General features: G+C 40.1%; 1 protein-coding gene and 1 pseudogene across 1 annotated transcript in view; one reads left to right on the top strand and one right to left on the bottom strand.

Annotated features, from left to right (window-relative positions):
* Positions 1 to 27,932, top strand: part of LOC110547798 (uncharacterized) — a 51,051-nt gene that overhangs the window by 13,612 nt on the left and 9,507 nt on the right. The window contains exons 6-15 of the mRNA XM_021635603.2: positions 8,236 to 8,267; positions 10,669 to 10,702; positions 11,016 to 11,139; positions 18,412 to 18,625; positions 19,399 to 19,570; positions 21,569 to 21,639; positions 23,439 to 23,556; positions 25,029 to 25,213; positions 25,908 to 26,127; positions 26,846 to 26,961. Coding sequence (XP_021491278.2) covers positions 8,236 to 8,267; positions 10,669 to 10,702; positions 11,016 to 11,139; positions 18,412 to 18,625; positions 19,399 to 19,570; positions 21,569 to 21,639; positions 23,439 to 23,556; positions 25,029 to 25,213; positions 25,908 to 26,127; positions 26,846 to 26,961 — 1,286 coding nt within the window. The remainder of the gene's footprint in view (positions 1 to 8,235; positions 8,268 to 10,668; positions 10,703 to 11,015; positions 11,140 to 18,411; positions 18,626 to 19,398; positions 19,571 to 21,568; positions 21,640 to 23,438; positions 23,557 to 25,028; positions 25,214 to 25,907; positions 26,128 to 26,845; positions 26,962 to 27,932) is intronic.
* LOC110547801 (transcription factor BTF3-like) lies at positions 22,745 to 23,293 on the bottom strand (annotated as a pseudogene).

Raw genomic sequence — 27,932 nt, 5'->3', positions numbered from 1 at the left:
ACAGTAAATTTAAGCCACTTATCCAAAATTCTGTAAATGGAGAGTAAGCAAGTTGTAAACTATAATTAATATAAAAAATAAAAAATAATAAAAAAAGAAAATCTTCCAAGAAGAGAGTAAGAACTGTGGTGTATGTGATTCTGCACATCCAGCTCAGCCTCAAGTATAAACAGGGGTTGTTGGTCAAACAACCACTACTAAAATGGGAAATATCATACAACGGATCACACACCCACTCAAGGAGAATGTGAGTGAAAGTCCACATATGACTTATGCCTACATCATCTTTAGGCTTTCTATTTGTCTCTCACAAGGTATATTAGATGAGATTTTTAAATTTTCTTTCTTCCTTCCTTTCTTTCTTCATTTATTTATTACAATTTATTCACTTTGTATCACCTCTGCAGCCCCTCCTTCATGTCTTCCCAGTCCCACCCACCCTCTCTCTCCTCCCCCTATGCCCTTTCCCTAGTCCCCTGATAGGGGAGGACCTCCTCCCCTTCTGTCTGACTCTAGCCTATCAGGTCTCATCATAGCTGGCTGCATCATCTTTCTCTGTAGCCTGGCAAGGCTACATCCCCCTGGGGGAAGAGATCAAAGAGCCCGCCACTGAGTTCATGTCAGAGACAGTCCCTGTTCCCCTTACTAGGGAACTCACTTGGAAACTGAGCAAACTATGGGCTTCCTTTGAACAGGGGGTTTAGGTCCTCTCCATGAATGGTCCTTGGTTGGAATATCATTCCCTGCAGGATCCCCAGGCCCAGCTATTTTGGCTCTGTTGTTCTCCTCGCGGAGTTTCTGTCCCCTCCAGGTCTTTTTATCTCCTTCTTCCTCCTTCTCTGGGCACTCTGCCCAAAGTCTGCTATGAGTCTCATTATCTCCTTTCATACCTTAGTGGGTAGTCTTTCAGAGTTCCTCTGTAGAAGACTCCTGTCCTGTGCCTTGTCTTCTCCTACTTTCGATGTCTATCCTGTTTGCCCTTCTGAATTAGGATTAAGCATCTTCCCTAGGATTCTCCTTGTTTAGCTTCTTTAGGACTAGAGATTTTAATATGTTTATCCTGTATTGTATGTCTGATATCAACTTATAAGTGAGTATATATCATTTGTGTCTTTTTATTTAATTTTTATTTTTTTATATTACTTACAGTTTATTCATTTTGTATCCCAGCTGTGGCCCCCTCCCTCATTCCCTCTCAATCACCCTCCCTCTATTATTTCCTCCCATGCCCCTCTCTAAGTCCACTGATAGTGGAGGTCTTCCTCCCCTTCCATCTGACCCTAGCTTATCAGGTCTGATCAGCACTGGCTGCATTGTCCTCCTCTGTGGCCTGGTAAAACTGCTCCCCCCGTCAGGGGGAGGTGATGAAAGAGCCAGCCACTGAGTTCATGTCAGAAACAGTCCCTGTTCCTCTTACTAGGGAACCCACTTGGATACTGAGCTGCCATTGACTACATCTGAGCAGGGGTTCTAGGTTATCTAGGTTATATCGATGAATGGTCCTTGGATGGAGTATCAGTCTCAGAAAAGACCCTTGGGCCCAGATTTCTTGGTTCTGTTGCTCTCCTTGTGAGGCTCCTGTCCTCTCCAGGTCTTACTATCTCCTCCTTCTTTCATAAGATTCCCTGTACTCTGCCCAAAGTTTGGTTATGAGTTTCAGCATCTGCTTTGATGCCCTGCTGGGTAGAGTCTTTCAGAGGCCCTCTGTGGTAGGCTTCTGTCCTGTTTCCTGTTTTCTCCCACTTCTGTTTGTCTTTCTGAGTGAGGATTGATCGTCTTACCCAGGGTCCTCCTCCTTGCTTAGCTCCTCTAGGTACACAGAGTTTAGTATGTTTATCCTATATTATATGTCTAATATCCACTTACAATCGAGTATATAGCATGTGTGTCTTTCTGTTTCTGGGATACCTCACTCAGGATGATCTTTTCTAGATCACACCATTTGCCTGCAAATTTCATGATTTCCTTGTTTTTAATTGCTGAGTAGTTTTCCATTGTGTAAATGTACCATAATTTCTAAATCTATTCCTCTGTTGAGGGACATCTGGGTTGTTTCCAGGTTCTAGCTATTATGAATAAAGCTGCTATGAACATGGTTGAACAAATGTCCTTATTGTATACTTGGGCATATTTTGGATATATGCCTAGGAGTGGTATAGCTGGATCTTGAGGAAGCGCTATTCCTAATTGCCTGAGAAAGCACCAGATTGATTTCTAAGTTGTTGTACAAGTTTGCATTCCCACCAGCAATGGAAGAGGGTTCCCATCATTTGTGTCTTTCTACTTCTGGGTTACCTCACTCAAGATGTTTTTTTTTCTAGTTCCTACCATTTGCCTGCAAATTTCATGAGTTCCTTGTTTTTAATTGCCGAGTAGTATTCCATTGTGTAGATGTACCACAATTTCTGTATCCATTCCTCCATTGAGGGACATCTAGGTTGTTTCCAAATTACAAAATAAAGCTGCTATGAACATAGTTGAGCAAATGTCCTTATTGACTGGTGGGACTCTTTTGGGTATATGCCTAGGAGTGGTATAGATGGATCTTAAGGTAGCACTATTCCTAATTTTCTCAAAAAGCTCCAGATTGATTATACAGTGGTTATACAAGGTTACATTCCCACCAGCAATGGAGGAGGGTCCCCCTTTCTCCACAACCTACCTCTATAGCATGCATCTCAAGGGATTTTTAATTTAGGTTAAAACAATCACTTTGTTACTAGAGCCACACATCACATTCTCTGAATTGATTCTCGAATGTGAAATCTGGCTAGTGAAAACAGGAGGCGACACCCGTGTGTCTTTCTACCCAGATGAACCTTACAGGCAGTGAACATTTTGAATAGAAAACAGTGATTCAAAAGAAAACTGTGAGGTGAATAAATCTGTAATGACAATGCTTAGCTACACACAGAAAGAGGTCTCGTTAATTGCAATTATGAAAATGGAACTGGGTAAAGTGACAAGGCTGATGAAAACCAAGCTGTTTCCATTTAAAAGTGTCAGTAATCTTAGGAGCTAACTTTATCTGCAGGTTAAGCAGAGAAGGAAGAGGAGGGCCAGCAACAAGATGAACACGGCAAAAAAGCCATCTTATGGCAACACTGCTTCTGCTGCTGCTGCTGCTGCTGCTGCTGATGATGATGATGATGATGAAACATCATCATCTGATGTTGGTGGTCATGGTGATGCTAATGCAGCCACTATTTCCGATACTAGCGTTAGAAATGGATCCATTCTACAAACGCATTGTAGGAAGGCTCGTACTAAGCAATTTCCTGTTACACACAAAAAGCATGTTGGGTAAGTGAGGTAATATTTAATACTGTATCATTGTTACTGTCCTAAGAAACTAATTCTAATTTGGCCCAATGTTCGTGCTTAACAAATCTTATGCTTTTACTAGGGATGTTCAGACTTGCCCTGACATCAAAAGGATATAATGAGATACCATTGTTTCCCATTAGACTGACAACTGTTTAATTAGAAAGACCATGGCAGGGGGTGTAATTTCTGGTGCAGCATTTTTAACTGAACTTGACAAATACTTTTTTGAAGGATACATTTGTAGCAGAGATCCCTGTTTCTTTTACACTATCTTCTACACCCACAGCTTAGCTTTCACAATCAGATCTTTGGTGGGTACACAGGGACAAAGATTTTAATTTAACAGACACATGTTTGGGTGTCAAGTTGAAAAGGGATGGGTTCCTCCTTGTTCTATTGTCTACTTGACAGGGAGAATAATAACAGAGAGGCAATGGGTCCATTTGTGAACAACTATGAAGATTAGGTTACCTGAGGTGAAGAAAGCCACCATTACTGTGGGCAACCTTGTTCAGTGGGCTGGAGTTCTAGACTGAATAAAGGGAAAACGTGAGCTATTATGAACCTTGGGTCAACCCTACACCTAAGTAGCCTTGGTCAGGTACTTTGTCACTGCGACAAAGAAAGAAACTTACACAATGCACTAAATCACAAGGGGACAGTTTTTGTTTGTTTGTTTGTTTCTGTAAACATCCAGATAGTATTTCTGTCTTTGTTGGCATCAAATTCTCTTGCTGCAGTCCAAAATTAGCTACAGATAACTGAATAATGTGGATTTTTTTTTTAAATCACAGTATTTTCTTTCTTTCTTTCTTTCTTTCTTTCTTTCTTTCTTTCTTCCTTTCCTTTTTTAATATTAGTTACAATTTATCAACTTTGCATCCCAGCTGTATCCTGCTCCCTCTTTCCCTCCCAATCCCACCTTCCCTCCCTCATCTCCTCCCTGCCCCTTTCCAAGTCCACTGATAGGGGAGGACTTCCTCCCATTTCATCTGACCCTGGTTTATCAGGTATCTTCAGGCCTGGCTGCAAAGTCCTTCTTGGGGGTTGGGGGGTAGTGTCAAAGAGCCCACTATTGAGTTTATGTCAGAAATAGTCCTTATTCCTCCTGCTAGGGTACCCACTTGGATACTGAGCTGCCATGGGCTACATCCAAGCAGAGGTTCTAGGTTATATCCATACATGGTCCTTGGTTAGAGAAACAGTCTCACAAAAGACCCCTGTGCCCAGATATAGTTGGTTCTTGTGGAGCTTCTGTCCTCTCCGGGTCATATTAACTCCCCCTTCTTTCTTATGATTCTCTGCACTCTACCGAGGGTTCAGTTATAAGTCTTAGTATCTGCTTTGATACACTGCTAGGTAGAGTCTTTCAGGGGCCCTCTGTGGTAGGCTCCTGTCCTGTTGCTTGTTTTCTCCTACGTCCAATGTCCATCCCATTTGTCTTTCTAAGTGAAGATTGATCATCGTACCCCAGGTCAGTATTTTCAAATATTATAATACCGTTCAGTGGTAAAGTGCTCGGGTTGCATAGGACCGCCCTTGGCTCAGTTCCCCAGCACCACAAGAGATAGCTGATAGGGAGAAACTGTGTGCAAATAAATCGCTAAATTCAGCCCACAGGGACTAGTTCAGTGACATTTTGGCTAAGTACAAGGTACTACTAATACAGTGAATTTTCCATTTAATATAGTTCCCTTTGTAAACATATTTTGTTATGAAGCACATTACATTTGCATAGTACTTTCATAAGCATATAAAATGAACTCAGTGTGTAAATTTAGCTTATTTTATGCACTTTTCATACTATAGAATTCATACTTTAATATAATTACTTTGTATATGTATTGTTGCTTTGAAAGTGCCCTAGAATTAGATGCCTTTTTAAAATTAAAGTTTTTCCCCTTTTTTGAAAATTTTCTAAGTGACTACTGTATTTACATTCCTCCCACCCATCCTTCTTTCTGCTCCATTTCCTTCTCCAGTGTCTCCAATTCCTCAAATTCATGACTTCTCCATAATTATTGTTACATATATGTACTGCTGGGCCCATTTACTGTTGTTCACAGGTACATGTACATGAGTTTACAGTTGACTGCTTGGGACTGGCTAACCTAACAGGAAGCTTGTTCCTGGGGAAAAATTGTTTCTACCTCTCTTGGCCACCATTGATTGCCCATAGCTCTTCCGTTGGGCAAAATACCTTGTGAAATACCCACTCCCTTCACATTGGATTGCCAATTGCTGTGGCATTATGCAGGCCTGGTTTGGACACTCTCGCTGAGATAATATGGGTGTAGCTTCCAAGGCATGTCCAGAAGATACCTTTTCACAACTAGCATATCATCTTTTCGATGTTACAATCTTCCTGCCCCCTCTTCTAACAATGTTCCTTATGTCTTTGATGTAGGGGTTACACTGCAGATATGTTAATTGGGGATAGACACTTACTTTAATCAGGGTTTTATAGAAGAGCAGAACCAAGAGGAGATATATATAGATATATACATATCAGAATATATATCTACATATTCTGGTGTATGTCAGAATTTACTGAGTTTTAAAATAATGATAGCCAAATCACACCTGAGACACTGAGAACCCGGTGCTATAAGGCTAAGTGCCTTAGCCATTGGAATAGTCTCGGAATATCTGCTCCTCAATAGGGAGCAACGACTGGTAGTCTCTCAGTCTATGAGGTGGGGTACCTCAGTAGTCTCAGTCTGGCACTGGATCCCAGAAAGTTTCTAAGGAGCCTCTGATCCATTCTCCACAGTAAAAGCTTGGAAACTTACTGATTCTACTGTTAATGAAGGCATTAGCAGTAGCAGCAACAATGAGGCAAATCAATTCAATGGCAAGAGGGAAGGCCAACAAGCGAAAAGCTAGGATAAACTTTCTCCTGAAATACCTCTTTTTTTTTAATCTGAGCTCCTATCAGGGTGCTGCCCACATAAGAATGGGCAGGAGAGGCCCTCCCACATAAGTCAAGGCAATCAGGACACCTCCTCAAGTGAGGCTCCCTACTCAGCCTCGTCCAATGTGTGGCAAGTTGACATTTAAACCAGCCAGAGTAGCAGCCTATGGTGTCTTGCTTTCCGCATTTTGACTAGTTGTGGATCTCTGTAGCAACCTGTGTGTCTTGAGGAAGAAGATTCTTTAACGAGGGATGACAGCTACACTCCTCAGTGGCCGTAGTATTTAGAATACACACAGAAATTATATTAGTTTAGAAAAATAGCAGTAGTAAGTTCTCCTCTGGCATATAAAAGCATTGCTCGCTAGGAATATTTGACTAAGTTTACAGCAGCAGGCATGAATTGCATTCTGTTAGGCAGTTCTTAGTTCTAATTAGACAGCTGGTGATGTCTTCCTGAAGACACTTCATCCTACACCACTGCTGATGTTATGCTGAAGATACTACATAACTTGAGCCATAAGACACGGAGAAATCAAGCTGATACTGACCTTCAAGCTTCATCCCTCTTGGCTAGCTTCCATTGTGCTGGAAGGCATGCTACCAAAATGGAAAGGTAATCATTAACTTGACCAAGCTGCGAGCTGGGTGAGCTACGACAATAATTGCTTTCGTGGCAAGATACGCCCATATGCAATAGTGGCATAAATGTTATGGAAATAACTACACCCATTCCACTTGAGACTGAACCCATACATGGCACCATTACTGGAACGAAGAACCTATGAATGTACCAGTTAGAAGCCCTAGAGAAGAACCTACCATTCTTATTCTGCCAAAGAAACAGTAATACTAACAGTAATATTACAGTAATACTACAGTAATGCTAACAGTAATACTACAGCGATACTACAGCAATACTACAGTAATACTACAGTAATACTACAGTAATACTAACAGTAATACTAACAGTAATACTAACTAATGACTTATACCTGTACACTAGGGTACCCCTCAGTTATCAACAGAGCAGCTCTTTTGGCTGTAAATTATTCTCATTATTGCACCCCATTTCCCCAAGGCCAGGGATCATCGTGAATGTGAAGTGAACAGATAGATAAAAAAACAACATGGCTATCTTCAACTGTACATGACAACAAATAGTCATTATAAAAGAAGACTTTGTTTCCAAGATCTTTCTTTGTCTTTCCCCTTCATAGTACATGTTTTCTGTGATTTTAAATGTTTCAACTAAGTCCAGTATTACTATATTCCAACACAGAACAAAAAGCTTAGCCCAAATTGAATTATTAATGCTGTTAATGCCATTTTCCATGAGCAATAAACACTGGCATTCTAGTGCAGCATTTAAGCCTAGTGTAGTATTAATCTCCTCTTTTTTCTGGGGGTTCTCCACTTTCAACTCCCAAGTTCCTAGGAAACGCATGAGTGGCGTACAGTTCTGCTTCCATTTTGTTCTCTGAGTAAATTGGTTTTCTCGGCATTTTATTTGTGTGCATGTGTGTTGTTTTTGTTGTTGTTGGGTAGCTCCTATTTTGTGCCATTCTTCTAGGCCTCTGTTGCTCAGACATAACTTCATATGTATACTCAGATAATCGTCTTGATTTATAATAGCTTTGTCATTTATGTTTTGAACTGGGTGCAAATTTCTCTTTCCTTGTGTCTGGCTAGTATTGGCTGCATTTTAACTTAAAGACAAATAAAAATAGGCAGTTTGTAACTTTATCCAGTTTCATTACATTTATTTGAATGAATCAATGCATAATGCATTTGGTATACTCGGGCATGTACATGGAACCACTGATATATCATAGTTTAAAATAATGCAATAAATTTTAAGAAAAAAACTCTTAAGAAAAATTCTGAATGTAGATATCTTATGATCAGCCATATCCTACTCCTGCCTCATTCTTTCCCTTTTTTAATAAACCACTAGCTCAGCAATGACCCAAATAAACTCTTCCTTTCTAAAGTTGCTTTCTGCAGAAATTTTGCAGCAGCAATGGTAAGACTAGCATGCTATGGAACCATGATTGTATTGATAAATGTTGTCAACTTCTTAGAATAAGTTTACTGTTGAAGGTAATAGCAAAAAGGAAAGGGAAAAAATAAAAAGCTGTAACTTAATAAAGTTTCTTTTTAAAAAAAAAACATTCTTTCATTTTAATTAGCATGTGTGTGTGCGCATGTGTGTAAGAAGAATGTCAGAGGGGCACTGGATCACCTGGAGCTGGAGTTACAGGTAGTTGTAAGCTGCCTGATGTGGGTGCTTAGAATCTAACTCGAGTCCTCTGGAAGAGCAGTATGTATTCTTAACCACTGAGCCATTTTTAATAGGTTTTATTACTCTCAGTATGTGTATCTCTTTGAGATATGTATTGTGAGTACAAGTACTTGAGGAAGCCACAAGTATCAGACCCCATGGGAAGGGAGTTACAGCCAGTTGTGATTCCCCGGATATGGGGGCTGGAAACGAAATTCATATCCTCTGAAAGAGCATTATGTGCTCTTAACTGATGAACCATCTCTCCAGGCTCTATAGTTTCTCCTCCACATCTAAAGATGCTTAATGGAAATTTTTAGAGGGTATTTTCATGTTATTTCAAATCACCCAGTTGAGACTGTGTTTATTGAATTTAATTGGGTCTTCATTAGATTAGAATATTTCATATTTTAATATAACATATTAGATTTATAGTAGGCTAAAAGTTCTTTAAAATACTGATTATTCTATATTTTATGGAAATTGGTTATTCATTCTGAATTGGCCCAGAAATGCAATAATATAATGTAACTGTTCATTAAAATGATTATCTAATATTAAAGCTCTCATGTACTATATTTTAAAGTTTTATGTAACAAAAACATCCAAATAGCATGAATCATAGTAAATACATCCTAATAACTCATTTGTTCCTTTGCCAGAATTATCATAGCTATGTTTTTATCATTTTATAGGGTATTGCAAAATATTGGATATATCAGTCTAATAGCTGTTTTCTGCAGAAAAGCTGAACAATTTGTAATTGTTTAATACAAAAGTAATACAGCATAGGTTGTTGCTTTTGGATTATGAAGTTCTATAGTATAAAATCCTTACTTCTTTTTTATTAACAACTTTATTGGCATGCACCATACACTCCATAAGTATTTGTTTAATGCAGGCATAAGTACGTAAATAGAAAAATACACTTGTTGAGAAATGTCTTTAGAAAAATAAACCCTATGTTTATTGAATGTAGATTTCCAAAATTGCCTATATATCTAGGCTTTTTAATGTTTTAAATATTTGAAAGTTGAGAAATTACTTATAATTATAACCAGAAAAACAATATAAATTTATGTACCATAGTAAGAAACATGTGTAGCCAGCATTCCTGGGTTTGAATTCAACGTGCCACTGGCATTGTATTTTTCTTTCTTTTTTTATCATTTATTACAATTTATTCAATTTGTATCCCAGCTGTGGCCCCCTCCCTCATCTCCTCCCAATCCCACCCCCTCCCTCTTCTCCTCTATGCCCCTCCCCTAGTCCACTGATAGGGGAGGTCCTCCTCCCCTTCTATCTGACCCTAGCCTATCAGGTCTCATCAGGACTGGCTACATTGTCCTCCTCTGTGGCCTTGCAAGGCTGCTCCCCCCTCAGGGGGAGGTGATCAAAGAACCAGCCACTGATTTCAGACCAGAGAAAACCCCTGCTCCCCTTACTTAAGAGCCCACTTGGAGACTGAGGCTATGGGCTACATCTGAGCCCAGGTTTTAGGTCCTCTCCAAGCATGGTCCTTGGTTGGGGATAGGAGCTCCAAAAGAAGACCAACAGAATCTAAAATACTGAGCCCTGGGGGCCCTGAAGGGAATGATACACCACTGACATTCTTCTTGCACTTAGTCAAGTGCCTTGGTCTTTTCTTAGCCTAGTCTTTTCCTTTATAAGATACTGTCATCTACCTCACATAATTGTTGTGAGAATTAAACTGAATTTAGATTACAGTGGAGTCTCCAAACCAGCTAACTCCCATCTTCCCTACAAGATGGGAGTTACCCTTCTTTGAAGACTTGATTATTACTTTTTAATTGGGGTTAGCATCTATAAAGATTTGTATAAAAAATGACAATAACAAAAGTCAACATATTCCTTTTCATAAAATAAAACTAGGAATATCATATTTTCTTGTTGCATTTGCTGTCAGAAAGTGCTCAGAATTATCTGTATACTTTTAGTAGTAGTATGTTTTGTTTCTTAATGTTACATTAACTGAATCTCATGTGTAGAAGCTCATCATATTTGAAATAATTTGTGAATTTCTGAGTAGGACAAATATATGTATGTTTTCTATAAATATAGTTTTCAATATTATCTTTTTTCATATTTCAATGTTGAACAGAAACTTTTGTCTTCTTTGTAGGCTGAATAAGAAAACATCTGATGAAAAAAATAAGGTACTGTAAAATAAATTGAAAACAATGTCTTACTCAAAATAATTTACAAAGGAAGTGAAATATTGCAAAATATGTGTGAAATGCATGATAAAGACTAAAGTGAAAAGGTCTAGAAATGTTTGTTATCTGTTGAAATTTAAACTAAACAGTCAATGATGAAGACTAGCCATTGATAATCTTTGAAAAATCAGTTCATTGCATATCTGTAAGAATTTTCTAATCATAAAAAGATACACAGATAATACATTGCTACATTTACCATGTAGTATAAGTATCTGAGGACTTTTCAACATGATATTGTTTTATTTTACAGGCTGTAGAACACATAGACGCTGTGAATGATCACCAGTTATCTGAATCGCTCTCTGAGGATTATGATTTGCCTGATTATGACAATATATTGATGATTGTTGACCAACTTCAAATGAACTACAAAGGTAAGACCATTGCATAAGTGTAAGGCCTTTGGCATAATGCTGGGGCAATCTTCAAATTCTGGATTGGGGTTTCCCATTGAGGACTTTTATCTATTTAGATTTTTGGCACAGTGTGAGGCAGAGGGATGACGGTTAACATACTATTTCTCCTGCACATTTTCGAAGAGGTGGGCTTTTCACCAAGGAATTTTTGGAAACTGTATTCAAAGTAAGGTAAGGGGCATTCCTGGGTGCCATGCTGCTCTGTCTCTGTAGCATAACTGTGAGTAGCATTAACACTGCACATTGGCTATTTGTATTCCTTGTGAATTCTGATTTTTTTCTTATGCGGTTAAAAATTTCATTGAGGTTTTGGAAAACATTGGACTACTTTATAAGTCATTTTCAGGATACATCTGCCTCATAATAAAATTCTATCATGCAAATATGAGCATTCTCTTCATCTTCTGACGTCTTTTTCAATTTCCATCTTTTCAGTGAAAATTTTTAAAAATTTTTTCTAATAATTGCAACATTTTGCCAGGCGGTGGTGACAGATGCCTTTAATCCCAGATTTCAGGAGGCAGAAGCAAGTGGATCATTGAATTTGAGGCCAGGCTGGTCTACAGATGTAGTTCCAGGACGACCAGGGCTACACAGAGAAACCCTTCCTTAAAAACAAAAACAAACAAACAAACAGAAAAGCAAGCCAAACCACAAATAAATTTTTAAAACATTGCTACCTTTTGTTTGTAGCGGATTTGTTTACAGCCACAATATATACAACTTTAAACCAGTTAACATATGTTTCTACACATTTCAGGGGAGTTGAGAAATGTGTTAATTTATAGGTATAATGATAAGTTCTTGGGAAAAGATTTAACACTGTGTCTAGTTAGTAAAGTAACAGTAGGGTCTCCCCTAAGGCCGATGGACTTTCTAGCCACAGGTTCATAACCCAGAAACAGTACCAGAAGTGGGCTTCCTCTTGTGGGATAAGGCTTAAATCCATAGAGCGAGTGGTTGCTTCCATGCTGCTCGTGCCATGAGCGCACTGCCAGGCTTGTCTTACTAGGCAGGGTGTTATTTGCAGCTCTCGGGGTAAGCATGCTTCCCCTGGAAGCATGCATAGTACCTTCCAACACTATAAGAGCTAGACAGTAGGGATTAATCTTCCAGGACAGTATTTGCTTGGTTTCTCCATGTTCCATGACTCAACTTCATGATGTCTGCAGAAAAAGGCACCTCACTGCCAAATACTGAAGGACAATTATAGCATTGACAATAGCTTGTAATGTTTTTGTGGTCTATGAGACCTCACTGGCCAATAGTTCCAAAAGAGTTAATCCATTCCTGGCACTGGGCTTTATATTTGTCAGTCTGCAGTGTCTATCTAGTAGGGTACAGTTCTTCTGTTAAAGGGCAACTCCATTCTCTCTCTCTCTCTCTCTCTCTCTCTCTCTCTCTCTCTCTCTCTCTCTGTGTGTGTGTGTGTGTGTAAAAGTGTCGCGTGCAATCCTTCGCCGATAAGGAAGACGCGGCAACCGAAGATTTGTCCAGCAGAATCTTTATTGTAGAGCTCTTGTAGGTAGATGGAGAAGGACCCCAAACCCCAAGCGCGCTCTGCTTAAATAGCCTGTAGGGCGGCGTGCTCGTCTGTGATTGGTGCTCCGCACAATACCCAATTAGCATGTGTTCTCTGATAGGGAGAGCACTCAAATCCGTATTAGCATATTGTGGCGCATGCGCCGCTGTAAGGCGAGTTCTAGCAAGAAGAACCAGGAAGCAGGAAGCCAGCGCCATCTCGTAATGGCGAATGCGGCTCCCGACATCTCCCCCTTTCTTAAAAATTACAAGCAAAGCCAAACGGTACACTATGAGATTTCCGATCAGCTCACTGACTCAACAGTATAAGCGATCGAGGAGGTTACATAGTATAAGAGACCCTTTGCACCTTGAACCCCGTGCAATGGGAACCTGAGCCCTGGGAGATGCAAAGGTCTGATCAGAACAGCATCCCGGTGCAATGGGAACCTGTGCCCGTCAGGAGTGCCATGAGTTCTGACAGTGTCTCAACGGCTAAGCATGTTTAACCAGACTTGAGGGGATGTTCCCTGTTCGACAGCCAGCATAGCCTGAACTATGGCCACATTCTTTGCATGTTGTTGTCTTTTGAACTTGCGAAGCAACCAAAAACAGAGGAGCAGTCCTGCAACCAAGGTTACATTCCCACCCCCACCCAATCTGAAGTAAGAAAAGGCAGAAGAAACCCAGGGTAAAGCCAGTCTGTGGGCAATGAATCCACTCGAGTAGAATTAGTGGTCCTCCTCGCTGTCCTTGATTCTTTAAGCAGTAGCAGGTGTGTCTGTTGAAAGATCATCTTTAGCTGTCACGAGCTTTTGCGTGAGGCACTCCGGTACCCAGAATGGATTGTTTTCTTCCTGTGGAAAAACACAGACAGCTCCCCTGGATCTTATTAAAATAGGATCCGGGCCTTTCAGCGAGTTAGAAGTCTTAACCTTTCCTTTATCTTTACTCTGGCTCTTCTCCTCAAGCAGAGGCACTGTCGCACCATACCCTGGCGCATAAGGCGGAGGAGGGTTTGGGCCATATCTTTTTGATTCATATTTGGTCTGCTTGTTCAGCAGGATCAAGCCCTGCTTCCTCAGAGTCAGATGACTCTTGCTGATCCTCTCTTTTGGAGGACGTCTCCTCCTCGGAAGAGGATGATATTGTAACAGCTTTAAGTTTTTTGCTCGCTGTTCGAGCTCTTCTTTCTTCTTTGCAAGTTGCTTTGCCCTTTTTTTAAGTTCAGCTAGCTTATCTTTACCTTTTATTTTTTTTTTATTGGCTTTCTTTCTGCTTAGCCTTTTTTCCCTTTTTAGCTTCTGATAGACTATCTTGGTGGTCTGATAATGCCCGTTGGCCTTCCCTGATTTTTTCCTTACATCTTTCATCCTTAATGCAAGATTTTAACAGTTTGTATAGTGGCCACACCCCTGGTTTCAGGGTCCCCTGTTCTTTCTCTCGTGTCAAATCTCCTCCTAATTTATCCCACGATCTTTTAGAAAGGGACCCAGAGACCACAAACCAGGGAGCCACTCGATCAACCTCCTTAAGAAAGTTCCGCAACACCCTGTCAGGGATTTTTAAATCCTTTTGCTTCAGCAGCGCCTGCGCTGCTTCCAAAATCGGTTTAGTTGGTTGGTTACCCATAGCTCCTTTATCTACAGGGGAGAGCGCGGCGGCTCAGCTATCTACCTGAGTCTTATGGCCAATTATTCAAAATTGCAAAAAGGACAGATGCAAGTTTTATCCCGTTTCCCACAATTAAGACACAGACAACACAGTAAAACAAAAACGAAACTAACAACGAGAAACGGAATACACCAGACCACAGAAATCATACCTTGCTGAAAAGTGCTGCAGCTTTTCACTCTGCTGGCTTGAATCTTCCTCCGACGAGCAGTCGGGGGTCCTTCGAGTCGTTCCTCTGCCCGGGGTCGGCGGTTCCCGGGTTTCGGCACCACTTGTCGCGTGCAATCCTTCGCCGATAAGGAAGACGCGGCAACCGAAGATTTGTCCAGCAGAATCTTTATTGTAGAGCTCTTGTAGGTAGATGGAGAAGGACCCCAAACCCCAAGCGCGCTCTGCTTAAATAGCCTGCAGGGCGGCGTGCTCGTCTGTGATTGGTGCTCCGCACAATACCCAATTAGCATGTGTTCTCTGATAGGGAGAGCACTCAAATCCGTATTAGCATATTGTGGCGCATGCGCCGCTGTAAGGCGAGTTCTAGCAAGAAGAACCAGGAAGCAGGAAGCCAGCGCCATCTCGTAATGGCGAATGCGGCTCCCGACATAAAAGCTTCTACACTGGTAAATATTTCCATATGAAGTTTTAATGTCTATAGTGTTTTTATTAACTCCCAGTATGACCCCTCTATCCTCCCACTCCCCATCCCAACTGAACCCTTCCTGTTCCGTTAGTGCCCTTTAAACCTGATGCCTCTGCTTTCTCTCTGCCCCCTTTGAAGGCCCCTCCACCCACCATGGTTCCTCAATACTTTCTTGACTCTTCTGGGTATTCCAAATGAAACACATCTAGTTGAAGATTCAAAGCCAGCATTCACAGACAAGAAAAAACATGTGACATTTGTAAATCTGGGTTACTTCACTCATGGTGATTCTTTCTACCTACATCCATTTTCCTATGAAATGTATATTTTTAATAGCTGAATAATATTTAATTTACCATATTTTTATTACCCAGTAATTAGTTGGTGGACATCTTGGTTTGTTTTTATTTCCCAGTTATTGTGAATAAAATAGCAATAAACACTGACGATACTGTATTTCTATAGTAGAATATAGAGTATTATGAGTATATGCCCAAGAGCATTATAGTTGAATCATATAGGAGATCCACTCTTAATTTTTTAAATTAAATTTTTATTTTTTATATTAATTACAATTTCTTCATTTTGTATCTCAGCTGTAGCCCCCTCCCTCATTCCTTCCCAATCCCACCATCCCTCCCTCATCTCCTCCTATGCCCCTCCCCAAGTCCACTGATAGGGGAGGTCCTCTGAGTTCATGTCAGAGACAGTCCCTGTTCCCCTTACTAGGGAACCCACTTGGATAATGAGCTGCCATGGGCTACATCTGAGCAGGGGTTCTAGGTTATCTCCATGAATGGTCCTTGGTTGGAGTATCAGTCTCACAAAAGACCCCAGTGCCCAGATACTTTGGTTCTGTTGCCCTCTTTATGGAGCTCCTGTCCCCTCCAGGTCTTACTATCTCCCCCTTCTTTCATAAGATTCCCTGCACTCTGCCCAAAGTTTGGTTATAAGTCTCAGCATCTGATGGGTAGAGTACTTTCAGAGGCCCTCTGTGGTAAGCCCCTGTACTATTTCCTGTTTTCTCCTTCTCACTCTTAATTTTTTGAGGAACTTTCCACACTTATTTCTATACTGGTTATACCAGTTTGCATTCATCCCAGCAGTAAGTATTCTATTCTCCCACATCCATGCCAGCATTTGTGTTATTATTATTGTTGTTGTTGTTGTTGTTATTATTATTATTATTATTATTATTGCCATTCTAAGTGAAGTAAGATGAAATCTCAAAGTAGTTTTAATTTGTGTTTCATTGATGGCTAATGATGTTGGACATTTAAAAATGTTTATTAGCCTTTTGTATTTCTTCTTTTGAGAACTCATTTTCATTAAACTTTTTTTTGTGTGTGTGTCAATACTCTTTCCTACATGTGTCACGATGCCCCACATTTATGTATGGTGCCCACAAAGGCCACAAAGGGGCAGTAGATGCCCTGGAACTGGAGTCAAGCATGGTTGTTAGCCACTATGTGGGAGCTGGGACTTGAACCTCAAAAAATCAGCAAATGTATTCACCACTGATCTATCTCTTCAGACCCATGTCCCATTTTTCACTTCGGTTGTTTGTTTTCTTGATATTTTTTCTTTTAGTTTTTTTTTTTTTTTTGTATATCCTAGATGCTAACCATCTGCCATATATATAGCTAGTAAATAATTTTTCTCATCCCGGAAGTTCCCTCTTTGCTGAAATGATACTGTCCCGTGTTGTACAGAAACTTTTTAGTTTTATTAGTTCCTGTTTATTAATTTTTTTTGGTCTTAATCCCAGAGCTATCACGGTCCTGTTCAGAAATGCCTTTCTTATGCCAATAAGTTCAAGCATATTTCCTATTTTCACCCTTATCAGATTTAGGGTGTCAGATCTTATGTTGAGGTCTTTGATGCATTTGGAGTTAAACGCTGTGCAGGATGAGAGATGAAGATCAAGTTTCAGCCCTCTATGTGCAATTATCCTGTTTGACTGGCACCAGCTTGCTCTTATGTTTTGGCCTGAATAACCTTTCATGGCAGGGAACCAGACATTAGCAAGGGAGACTTATTTACTTATCAAAGATAAATAGTCTCCATGCCTGAAACACATCGCCTCATAATTTGTTTGCTGTATTTCGTTTGCTTGCAATTTTTCTATGTATTTCTTCTTTGACAATTGCATGCATGTGTATAATGTATTTTAATTATATTCACCTCCTTTTTAGCCTCCTTCATGGCCTTCCCACTTCTCTGAATCCCTTCTTCCCAACAAATTTCCTTTCTATTTTCATATGACTGACTACATTTAGTTAAGTTTTCTGGAATGAGCATGGATACAGGGCTCTTTACTAAAGCCTGGGACAATGCTGTAGATACACCCTTGCAGAAAAATGACTCCTCCTTTCCTTCAGCAGCCATTAACAGCCAGTAGCTCCTCAGAAAACACTGGGGCCACATGGGACTCTTCTTCATCCGTGAAGGAATGCTGCCAAGCTCAATCTTTTTTTTTATACTCTTTTTTTTTAATTTTATTTTTTTCTTATCAGTTACATTTTATTAACTCTGTATCCCAGCCATGTCCCCCTTCCTCATTCCCTCCCAATCCCACCCTCCCTCCCTCATCTCCACCGAGCCCCTTTCCAAGTCCACTGATGGGGGGACCTCCTCCCCATCCATCCGATCCTGTTTTATCAGGTATCTTCAGGACTGGCTGCAAAGCCCTCCTCTGTGGCCTAACAGGACTGCTCCTCCCTTGGGGAGTGGGGAGGTCAAAGAGCCAGTCATTGAGTTCCTGTTAGAAATAGTCCTTGTTCCCCTCACTATGGGAAACCAATTGGTTACTGAGCTACATCTGAGCAGAGGTTCTAGGTTATAGCTCAATCTTGAGCAAGTCTTTACAGGTAACTAGAGCTGTTGTGAGTTACTGAGTACTGTGGACCTATTCATGTTACAGCCCTGCTCCCTGTCTTCCAGCTTTTACGTTCTTCGTGGTGCTTTACTTCTGTTTGTAATAGTGCTATAAATCGGAGTATATTTCTCCTCTTTGCCTGAAGAGGACATTGCAGCAAAGTCCAGCCCATTGTCTGGATTGGATAGGACATTCTTCACCTTCCAAACAGATGTTTACTGCTCCTCCTTAGACTATTAGTGTGGGAATCTCTTATGGAAAAATCTTTCTGTGCACAGTGCAAGATATACTCTATGGAACCCTAGGACTCTGCTTTGGCATAGCAGACATCTGAATTCCTAACGGTCATCTTATCTGTCTTCTCCACCAGATTTGAACTAAATAAAGTATAATGTATTCCAGACTGTGGCCACCCAGCCTGCATTTGCTCGCCATGAATGACAGAGTATGAAAAAGCAGAAACCTCTGTGTACAGAAAGTGCTCATGCATATAATTTCAACCCACTCCTTCTTGATGTAGATTCTGGAAAACTTTTGGGAATCCAGGATGCAGTTCATTCATACAAGATGATAATAGAACGTAACCGACGCCACTCAGAATTGCTTATAGAAAAAAGGAAGAACCTGAAAAACCAAGCTAGTAAAGTGGCGAAGAAGCCGCGAGAAAGAAGAAAAGCGAAATTGCAGCTCAGATATGAAAATGAAGAGCAGCAAGTAGATCTCGTTGGTGTGGGGTATGAATGTTTATGCTAAAGGGGTGTGAATGGTTAACGCTGGCCACAGATTTCTAGGGAAACATTTTAAGTGCTGCGCTAGCTGATGGACTTCTTTATGTTTCTCATTTTGAGAAATGTCTATTAGGTTCATTAGCCTATTTGTTCAATGATTGGCTGACCGATTTCAGGGTTGGTGTTTATTTAGAATCACGGAGGATAGAATCGTTGGTAAACATTTTGACATCTCCCTTTCCTATTTTCAACTCCTATTTTCAACTCTTTAAATTATTTCTCTAGTCTAATTGCTCGGGACGTGAGTGTGTGTGTGTGTGTGTGTGTGTGTGTGTGTGTGTGTACATGAGTGTGTGTAAGCTTAATTTGTATTGCGAATGGTGCCTTTGAGGAAGCAATTGGATTATTTGTCCATACTGGGTTTTTTTTTCTCCTAAGCATCAATGAGAAGCTTCATTTTTCTGTTAATTCTAACAGCTCATTATTAGTATTTAAGAAAGACAATAATATAGCATTCAGCAACAAAATATATGTGTAATTTTCAGCTTTTCACTTTACTGAATAATGTTGAAGATCACAGAATTGCTAGTAACAAAGACTGCTCAGTTTCCCAAATAGTCCTTGCTTTTAATCTTCCTAGTCCACATATCCTTTGGAGAGATTAAAGTGTGACAGTATAGATGTCATTGTAAAGGAAAAATACATAATAGTATAGGATAATAAAATTAACTCACTTTTTGCCAAAATGAACTTTTAATGTCATCCTGTTCAATTTGCAGTTTGGCTGGAAAACAAGAAGCACAACAAAGAAATGCTCATTATTTCTATGAAAAAATTAAGAAGCAGTTAACTGAAAAAGAAGAGAAACATAAAAGAGAAAAACAAAAACTCAAAATGTGCCTTATAGCACAAGATTTGGAATTGAGGCATCTCAGAAATGATATGAATAAGGTAAGTTTGCTGGTTAAAAAAATCCTCCTTCTAAACGTGTTTAAATACTGTGACCTATAACCTTTGCTCAGTTGATTACAGTGAGTTCTGTTTTGCTTCAGGATAAGAACCTGACAGGGCTATAGGCAGCTTGGAATTTTCAGCATAGTATGAACATCAGAAGCATTTGCTCCCATGAACTTGAGGTGTCTGCGGTACCATTAAGACTGACCATTTCATGTGGCCTCTATTGCACAGGCAAAACATTGGCAGGTGGCGTAGAAGTGCGCTGCATCTGTTTAAGTTAACTTCTGATATTTTCCCTTTACATATTATTCTTTGTAAATCTTGGCCCTCAACTCCTGCTTAACATACGTTTTCCAAATGAAGGAATGGGAAGTGAGTCTCTCCGCCACATAAATGTTACTTTGAGTATTTTTTTAATTGAAAGGTGTCCTATCTAGATGTTAAAAGTCTGTAAGCATGTTTGCTTACACTGAAGAATTTTGAGAACTTTGTTTAATTTTATTAGTGTTATATGTTTTGCTTAATCTTTGAGGATTCCATTCATGTATGCAATGTATTTTGATCACACCCACACTCATTCCCCTCTCCAGCTCTCCCCAAACACATCTCCCTCCAAACATCATGTCCTTTTGTGGTTAAAGATTAATTTTTGTTATTTGTGTGTGTGTGTGTGTGTGTGTGTTTGTATGTATGCCTGTGTCTGTGCATGCATGCATGCATGTGTGTTTGTGTCTGTGTCTCCACACTTGCATGTCCTGATGGCACAAGTCAGAAGATGTCAGACTCCTTGGAGCTTAGTTACTTGGGCTTTGGGAAAACAACTCAGGTCTTTCTGAAAAGAAGCTAGGGCTCTAATCGCTAAGCCATCTGTCTAGCGTCCATGCCTTTTTATTGTTGTCATTTTAAGTAACGCCACACTCAGTCCAAGAGTTGCTGCTCACAGGCGTGCAGGAGTGGGCCAGCCACTGAAGCATGGCAGTCTACTACTGAAAGGGAGTGAGCTGTAACTTACTGTGGGTGAGACGCGAATTTTGGCTAATGGGACCTCTGAGTGTTTGACGAGGTTCTGAGATGTGCTCATGCTCTCACATTCCCATTCCTGTCCCTTTCGATGAAGCATGGTACCACACACCTGTGTGTAAGACCTCTTCCCTTCCCATGTGCTCTTCTCCAAACCAAATTCTGGTAGAACATCTAACTCAACCATGATGCTAAAGCTAACAGCAAAGGTGGACGACTGTTGCCTCCACACTCCTGGAAGCTTCCTAGTACATAGTTTCCTAGTGCAATGTTCCATTGAGTTAGATATTACTATTTCGATTTTACAGATCAGGAAACTGAGGTGGGGAAAGTTAACTTCCTCAAAATACATGGCCAGTAATAACGGACCTATAAATTGAGGCATTGGGACATCTCTGTAACCACTCGGCCTCTTACCTGCTTCCATGAAGCACTTGGTTACCCAATGAGAAACTGATGTATTTCCCTACTATTCATATGTGCAAAGATTTTCAATTTATAGTTAATGAAGAGGTGCTCTGAATCTAAAAACAAAGTGCTCCAAGCATATCTTTGGATTTTTTTTTCTATAGCACCAAATTTTGTCAATTTTAATTTCCAAAACTATTTTTCATTTCAAATTCTGAGTGTGACATATATAACTTGACTCTGGCAAAAGGGAATTAAGTACAAGCAGAGTTAATGGTCAGCTCAAATCACATGGTGAGATTCTATCTCAAAAAAAAGATTGCAAATTGAAAAGCAAGGATAATATGTTTCACGTCAAGATCATAGTCAACAAACTCTCTCTTGAGAGACCGAAGTTGCGAGCCCTGGGGTCCCTGTTGCAGCAGACACTTCCCTCAGCCCTGAGGAAGAACACAAAGTAGCGTGGATGATATGTGGGGTGTCTCTATGTTTTCCTGCAGAATTTCAGTACAGGAGCCGTTGATGAACGGATTAATGGGCCCCATTTTTTTCTCTTTCTGCTAGTTGCAAGAAGCATGGCATCGAGAGACAGAGGCTGAAGACAGCGGCAACATGACGAAGGAACACCTGCGAAAGTACGATTTAAAGTAGTCCTTAAAAGCACTTAATCGTTTATATTTATAATATAAATGAGCATACAATACAGGAAGCACAACCTTCATGATACATGTATCTGTTTCGAGCTAGGAAAGTCCTCCGTGCATCATTTAAAATATGCATGTAGGATTTTGAATGCCTGGGATGAAGCCCACTTGGTCGTGGTGGATGATACCTTTAATGTGTTCTTGGATTCAGTTTGCAAGTATTTTATTGAGTATTTTTGCATCGGTGTTAATAAGCAAGATTGGCCTAAAGTTCTCTTTCTTTGTTGGGTCTTTGTGCATTTGAGGTACCAAGCTGACTGTGACCTCATAGAAAGAGGTTGGTAATGCTCCTTCTGTTTCTATTTTCTGGAATAGTTTAGGGCTGGAGAAATGGCTCAGAGGCTAAGATCACCAGCTGCTCTTCCAAAGGTCCTGAGTTCAATTCCCAGCAACCACATGATGGCTCACAACCATCTATAAAGAGAATTTCCAACTAGCATTTAGGATTTTGGAAGCAGCTCAGAGTTAGAAGAATGTGAATGACATAAGCCATAGCCTTGGGTTCAATCTCCAACAAAACGAAGAAAGGACTAATGTCTAATTGCTCACACTATTCCATTCTTCACGTGAGTACAAAACCAGAGGGAAATAAGATGCATTTGCCAAATCACCTACCTTTCAAACATTTCATCGGAATTATATGTAATCAGACTCAGACTCAAATGTTTCTTAAATTTTTGCTAATTTTTTTTTACCAGGCAAAGAATTTTATTAATGTTTTCAAAACTTTATTCCCAGGCTTCTTCAGCTTAGTTTGCTACAAAGAATGAAGTTTGTATAAGCAAAAACTGAAAAGAGCTGCGGTGTCCCGGGGGCTTAGGCTTAAAAATATTGGTGAGCTAGATTTTATAAGATCCATAAACAAAAGAATGTTTTTGTTTTGTTTTGTTTTTTGTTTTTTTGGCAGTGCGTGGAGGTCCTCAACTTACCTATTCTTTTTTTTTTAAACAAAAGAATTTTAAAAAGCAGACATGATATAAAAATAGCAGCCCCTGTGACCTCTCCAAGAGTCACCTTTTTCAGAAGTTGCCTCAGTTCAGTTTGCCTCATTCTTAAAAACCTCATCAAAATTCTCCACCAGATCTGGAACTTCATCATCATCATCATCATCTTCTCCAGCAGCAAGCAGTGCTTTTCCACCCGCAGATTGTTTGGGCAGGGCTTCAGCCAATCTCCTTGAACTCGGCAGACTGTCTGCACCAAGCTAGCTCAGGATGCTGGGAAGCATTTCTGTGAGCCACTTTGTCTCAGCGGGGCCTGTAACAGTGAAGGCATTTATTACCACAGACGCCTGAACTTTAGGGTTGTTAAAATGGGTCAGTATTCCTTGGCTTGGAAACATGTTCACCTCTTCAATAGCAGAGATATTCTTTACCCCTAACTTCTTTAAGAAAAACTGCATTTTGTTTTGTTTTGTTTTGTTTTGTTTTGTTTTGTTTTGGCTTTTTTTTAAATCATTTGCTGTGGCTGTTCTGAGATCTACCTTCTTTCTGCGAGCAGTTCCTTTCCCACCAATGCGCACTTGTGCCTGCAGTTCGGCGAGTTTTTCCTGGTTCGTGATCATGATAGTTTCTTTCATCTTGTCCATGCAGGGGGCTAGGGTTCGCGCTCAGGGGGGTCTCAGGCAGAAGAGCTGAGATAAGGCACACACACACGTGGAAATGCAAGATGGCAGCCGGCAAATTTTTGCTAATTTGACAATTAACCTCAGAGTGATTGATACCTTCTAGGGTTGAAGAGGAAGTTTCCAAGTTAATAGAAACCATCAGAAAGCAATCAGAGACAATAGAACAGCTCGAGATAAAACTACCAAGTGAAGAAAAAAATTTGGCAAGAACTGGCCATCTGGTAAGTCAGCCTTTTATTAATTTCTTCCGAGCTGAGGTGGACATCTTCTTTCTCTAGTTTTAGGATGTAGGAATATTGTAGGTGATAACGGAATTCTGACAACTGAAGATGTTTGCAGTATCCATATTGTTAACACTAATGCCAATCCTCTTGATTATAAAGAAGTTGACCAAATCCCATATAATTATGTTGATAGTAATGTGGTAATGGATAGGATTACAGTAGTTTTAAACCAAAGTTTTAAATATACAGCGTTTTACTCAGTTCATTCAATAATAAACACTTTAATTTTTACAATTTCCTGCTCTGACAAAAAAAAATTGTGCTGGAAATTGATGTACAGAATCTTGCTTGAACACTATTATATTTTACTAATCTTTTAATCTTCTGAGAAATTTAACATTATGTACATTTCTGAATTTATCTTAGAATATGAACCTGACAGTGAGTCTGTAGGATTCATTACAGCAACTTTGGAGAGTTAATGACAGAGTTCACTATTGTTCCCAAGAAATGTGGTTTTTCTCTTCGGAATCTTGAAAAAAGGAATTAATGGCTGATGAAATAAAGAAATGGCTGCTAGGTCAAGTGGTACTATAGAAGAGAACAGATTTCCCTAGTGTTACAAGTTCAGAAATCATTGTTTGTTTGTTTGTTTAAATTTACTTTTATTTATTAGCTTTTCAAGGACTTTAGAGTCCACCTTTGGCAAGGATTGGTGTATATACTCCTGGATGCTAATTTGTAAACATCTTTTGAAAGGTTCATAACTACTTATGAAAAAGAGCAGAATTCAGCCATTCATGCATGTTTACAGGAATGGACACCACAGTATCCCATTGTGAAACCTTCAGTGCATCAGGGTCATTGCTTCCACGAATGGCTTCCTTACATGGTTATAGCTAGGCTCCTGCAGCTGCTAAACAGTCTCCTCTCAGGTGAGGGATGACTTTCACGACTGACCTCTCTGGTGGCTGCAGGAGCTCCATTAATTAGAACACAGTCACTGGACTTGCCAGTCTTACAGGCAGCTAGTGTGATATGTAAAAGCACTGTAGTTTGACAGGCTGCTTTCCCCATACAATGTAAGACAAAGAAAGGGCAGTTGTGTTCAAGATCCTCTGGCTTGTGGATCAACCCCAACAGTCCTGAGAATTGTTTCATCATCCTATTGTTTTTACTTACTGAGCAAAAAGAAAATACATAATTATGTATTGATACATAAATATTCAAATCTCTTTCAGACTTAAGCAACTGAAATTAGATGCGCATGCACAATAATGAATCACTTTTTTAAAATTTAGATTAAATACAGTAAATAAGGACGGTAACTACTTCACAGTCCACTATTTTTAACACCTTTTAATTTTCAGCTAAATTGTTGGCTAGAACTACAGAAACATAATGCACTGCTATTGATATTGTGATTATTTAAAATGTTATCTTCTCAATCCTTTTGAATTTTTTTTCAGACACAAGCAGGTCAGGAACTTTTAAACAGTTTCAGAGAAAATTATATTACTTCAGTAATGAGCCAGCTGGAACTCAGAATTCAACATCTGGAAAGAGAAATCTCTGAAATGAAGATTCAAACACGTAATGATGGAATGATGCTGGAAAACTTTATCAAACTCCATCAATCACATAGACTGAGGGAGTGAGTCAAGCCCAAGAATTGTGTAGAACATTAGTCTAACTCCTTAACCATCTGTTACAAAAGCGCATTTTAACAAAATAATTTCATGGATATAAAAGCTACCCAGAAAATATGATCTTGGAAAACAATGATGATACATGAACTGTAAGAACGAGTTATAGGAAGCTAATCCAAAAAGACATTTCCCTTTTATGGGTCTATACACTGGTGTGTTCTCTTTTAGTATTCTCATATTTATCTTGGTTTCTTAGACTTCTTTTTCACTAAATTTGTTGATAGTTTTTAATTAATCCACCTATATTGCTACAAATTTGCTTGTCAACACTCCCAGAAATATAAATGCTTGGATGTTTTCTAGAATACTGTAGCATAAACTCACAGTGTCGAGGACAACAGGCTCCACTCCCCTGGATATCGGTTGCCTCTAGGCAACTTGCCTGGCCTCTGATCCCCCAGCATTTCCATTAAAGGAAGCCTAGACACAAAAAGTACTTTTGAACATTTCTGTTCTCCATAAAGGCACACCCACGACATAGGAAATTATGAACATGGTGTGAAATAGGCAGTATTTCACAAGGTGCTTCCAAATAATTCCTTCCTCCGTGTGTGATGCTCCGTGGGAGACAGATGACCCAAGGTCTGATGGGTGGATTAGGGGAAAGTGAGATGCTGCTGTCCTTCCTGTTCTCCCCAGGACTGAAGCTAAGCTGAAGGAGGTCACGGCCCAGTTTGTCATGCTGATTCAGCACAACTCATCATTACTGAACATACTGAGCTCCCAACTTGCCTCTCAGAGTTCCTGCTTCGCAAATTTTCACACGAGTTCGGGAAACCTCTTTACCCAAGAGAACATGGTGGCTCCTGCTCCAGGGCCACAATCCTCAAATCACTGCATAGCAACCGGCCTGGGTGTGGTTAGTCGTATTGTTATTATTTTTCTCCCTCTGAACAATATGAGTTTGAGTTTTTGATGCACAAACTACTGAGCTGTGCATTTTTTTTTTAAGATTTTTAAATCTTCATCGTTTATTTAGGTTTTGGCAGTGCTGAACAGCAAGCATCTTGAGGCTAGAGGACAACCTGAGGAAGTCTATTGTCTCTTTCAAACATACGTTCCCTAAGGCTCAGAACTGAGTTGGTCAGATTTGGCCAAAGACACTCTAACAGCAGAGCCCTAACCCTGGCCCGATTTAGCTTTTCTATAGTATTCAAAAGGCAAACTCCTGTCTGAGTGCATGATAAAAGTGATGACATTTAGAGTCAGTTGCACATAAAACTCATCAAAAGTAAAATGCTTCTGGGGCTAATTTCAAATGCAGCCACAACCAGAAAAAAACATTAGTAACAGGCATAAGTAAATACACACACACACACACACACACACACACACACACACACACACATACATGTGTGTGTATGCGTGTGTTGTGTAAATTTCAGCAATACGGAAGGATGAAAATGTCAATCAATTTGAATTGTTTCAGAATAAGTCTCCTGCTTTCATTCCTGTGCTTGGCAGCATGTGGCTTGCAAAGTGTAGAGAATCTGCCTAGCTTCGTGTAAACCTGTGAGAAATACCCCGGAAAGAACGAGTTCTGTGTTTTTAAAATCTAACTTTCCCCCTTTTCAAAGCCTGCAGATGACGGTGAAGATTTCAATAAAGCCCTCGCCAAGTTAGTTCTGTCTGCGCAGTCCCAGCTGGATCAAACCAAGAAGAAACATGTGGAATTAGCTAAAGAGAAAGCTCCGTAAGGCTTTATGGCGTTTCATGCCTGTTTAAGCATTCATTCTTTGTTTTCACTGTACCTGTACAACAATCAGAGTAAAAACTCACTTTGTATTTGCATTTTCTTACCTAATTTAGAGTAGTGTTTAAAATTTGCCTCCGAAATGCAAAACGAAAACCTTCAACCAATTGTGCAAGCCTCATTCCTCTGCAGTGGTGTTAGAGTGATAGCAGGCAGGTCTTTGATATTCAGCTACACTCTTTGTCAAGCCTGCATTTTTGTTCTGAAGATGTTTTCCTTCTTTTTACCCTTTCCTTCAGCACCCCTTAACACCTTAATATAGAATATCTCAGCAGTGTCGTCTTTCAACAACAACAAAAGTACCTTGATTCTGCTTTTATCTCCTTGATCTGTTTTTCAGAAAACAGCATAAACCAGTCAGATACACTCCACTTTCTAGCTGCCTTCCGTAGGCACCTAACATGCAATGCCTGTCGGTCTGTCTGCCTGTCTACATACGTGTGTATTGATTCGTTTGTTTGGGGTGTGTGAGCGAAGGCTTTTTCCTGTGTGCCAGATCTTTCTCTTAAACGAAGCGAAATACGGTTGTTATAAAGGACTTGCGGTCCCCCCTTCTTTTTCTTTGTCTGAAACAAAACCTGGCGCCGTGGGGAAGTCAGAAAACCACTTGGCGCGTAGGATTCCCTGGTGACATAACGCAGAACTTGGCTGTTCCTGAAGAATACGTGGGAGGCTGTTCAGAGCTCTTCCAAGAGAAGTGGAAATAGTGCAAATTCCTTCCCCAACGGGGCTCAAGGACGTGGGGTACAAAGGGAGCACACGGTTGCTGTGGGACATCCAGAGACCTTAACCTGCCTAAGCTAAGAGGTCATGACTGTTCTATGACACATTCTTTGTGGGAAATAAATGCAAATGTCATTGGGTCTGTCTCTGGTTTCATCTTGAAATGATGACTGAACCTAAGAACCAAA

This window comes from Meriones unguiculatus, chromosome 8 (genome assembly GCF_030254825.1).
Source record: "Meriones unguiculatus strain TT.TT164.6M chromosome 8, Bangor_MerUng_6.1, whole genome shotgun sequence".
Taxonomy (NCBI): domain Eukaryota; kingdom Metazoa; phylum Chordata; class Mammalia; order Rodentia; family Muridae; genus Meriones; species Meriones unguiculatus.
Note: the sequence above shows the minus strand (reverse complement) of the source record. Positions and strands in the feature narration are given on the sequence as shown.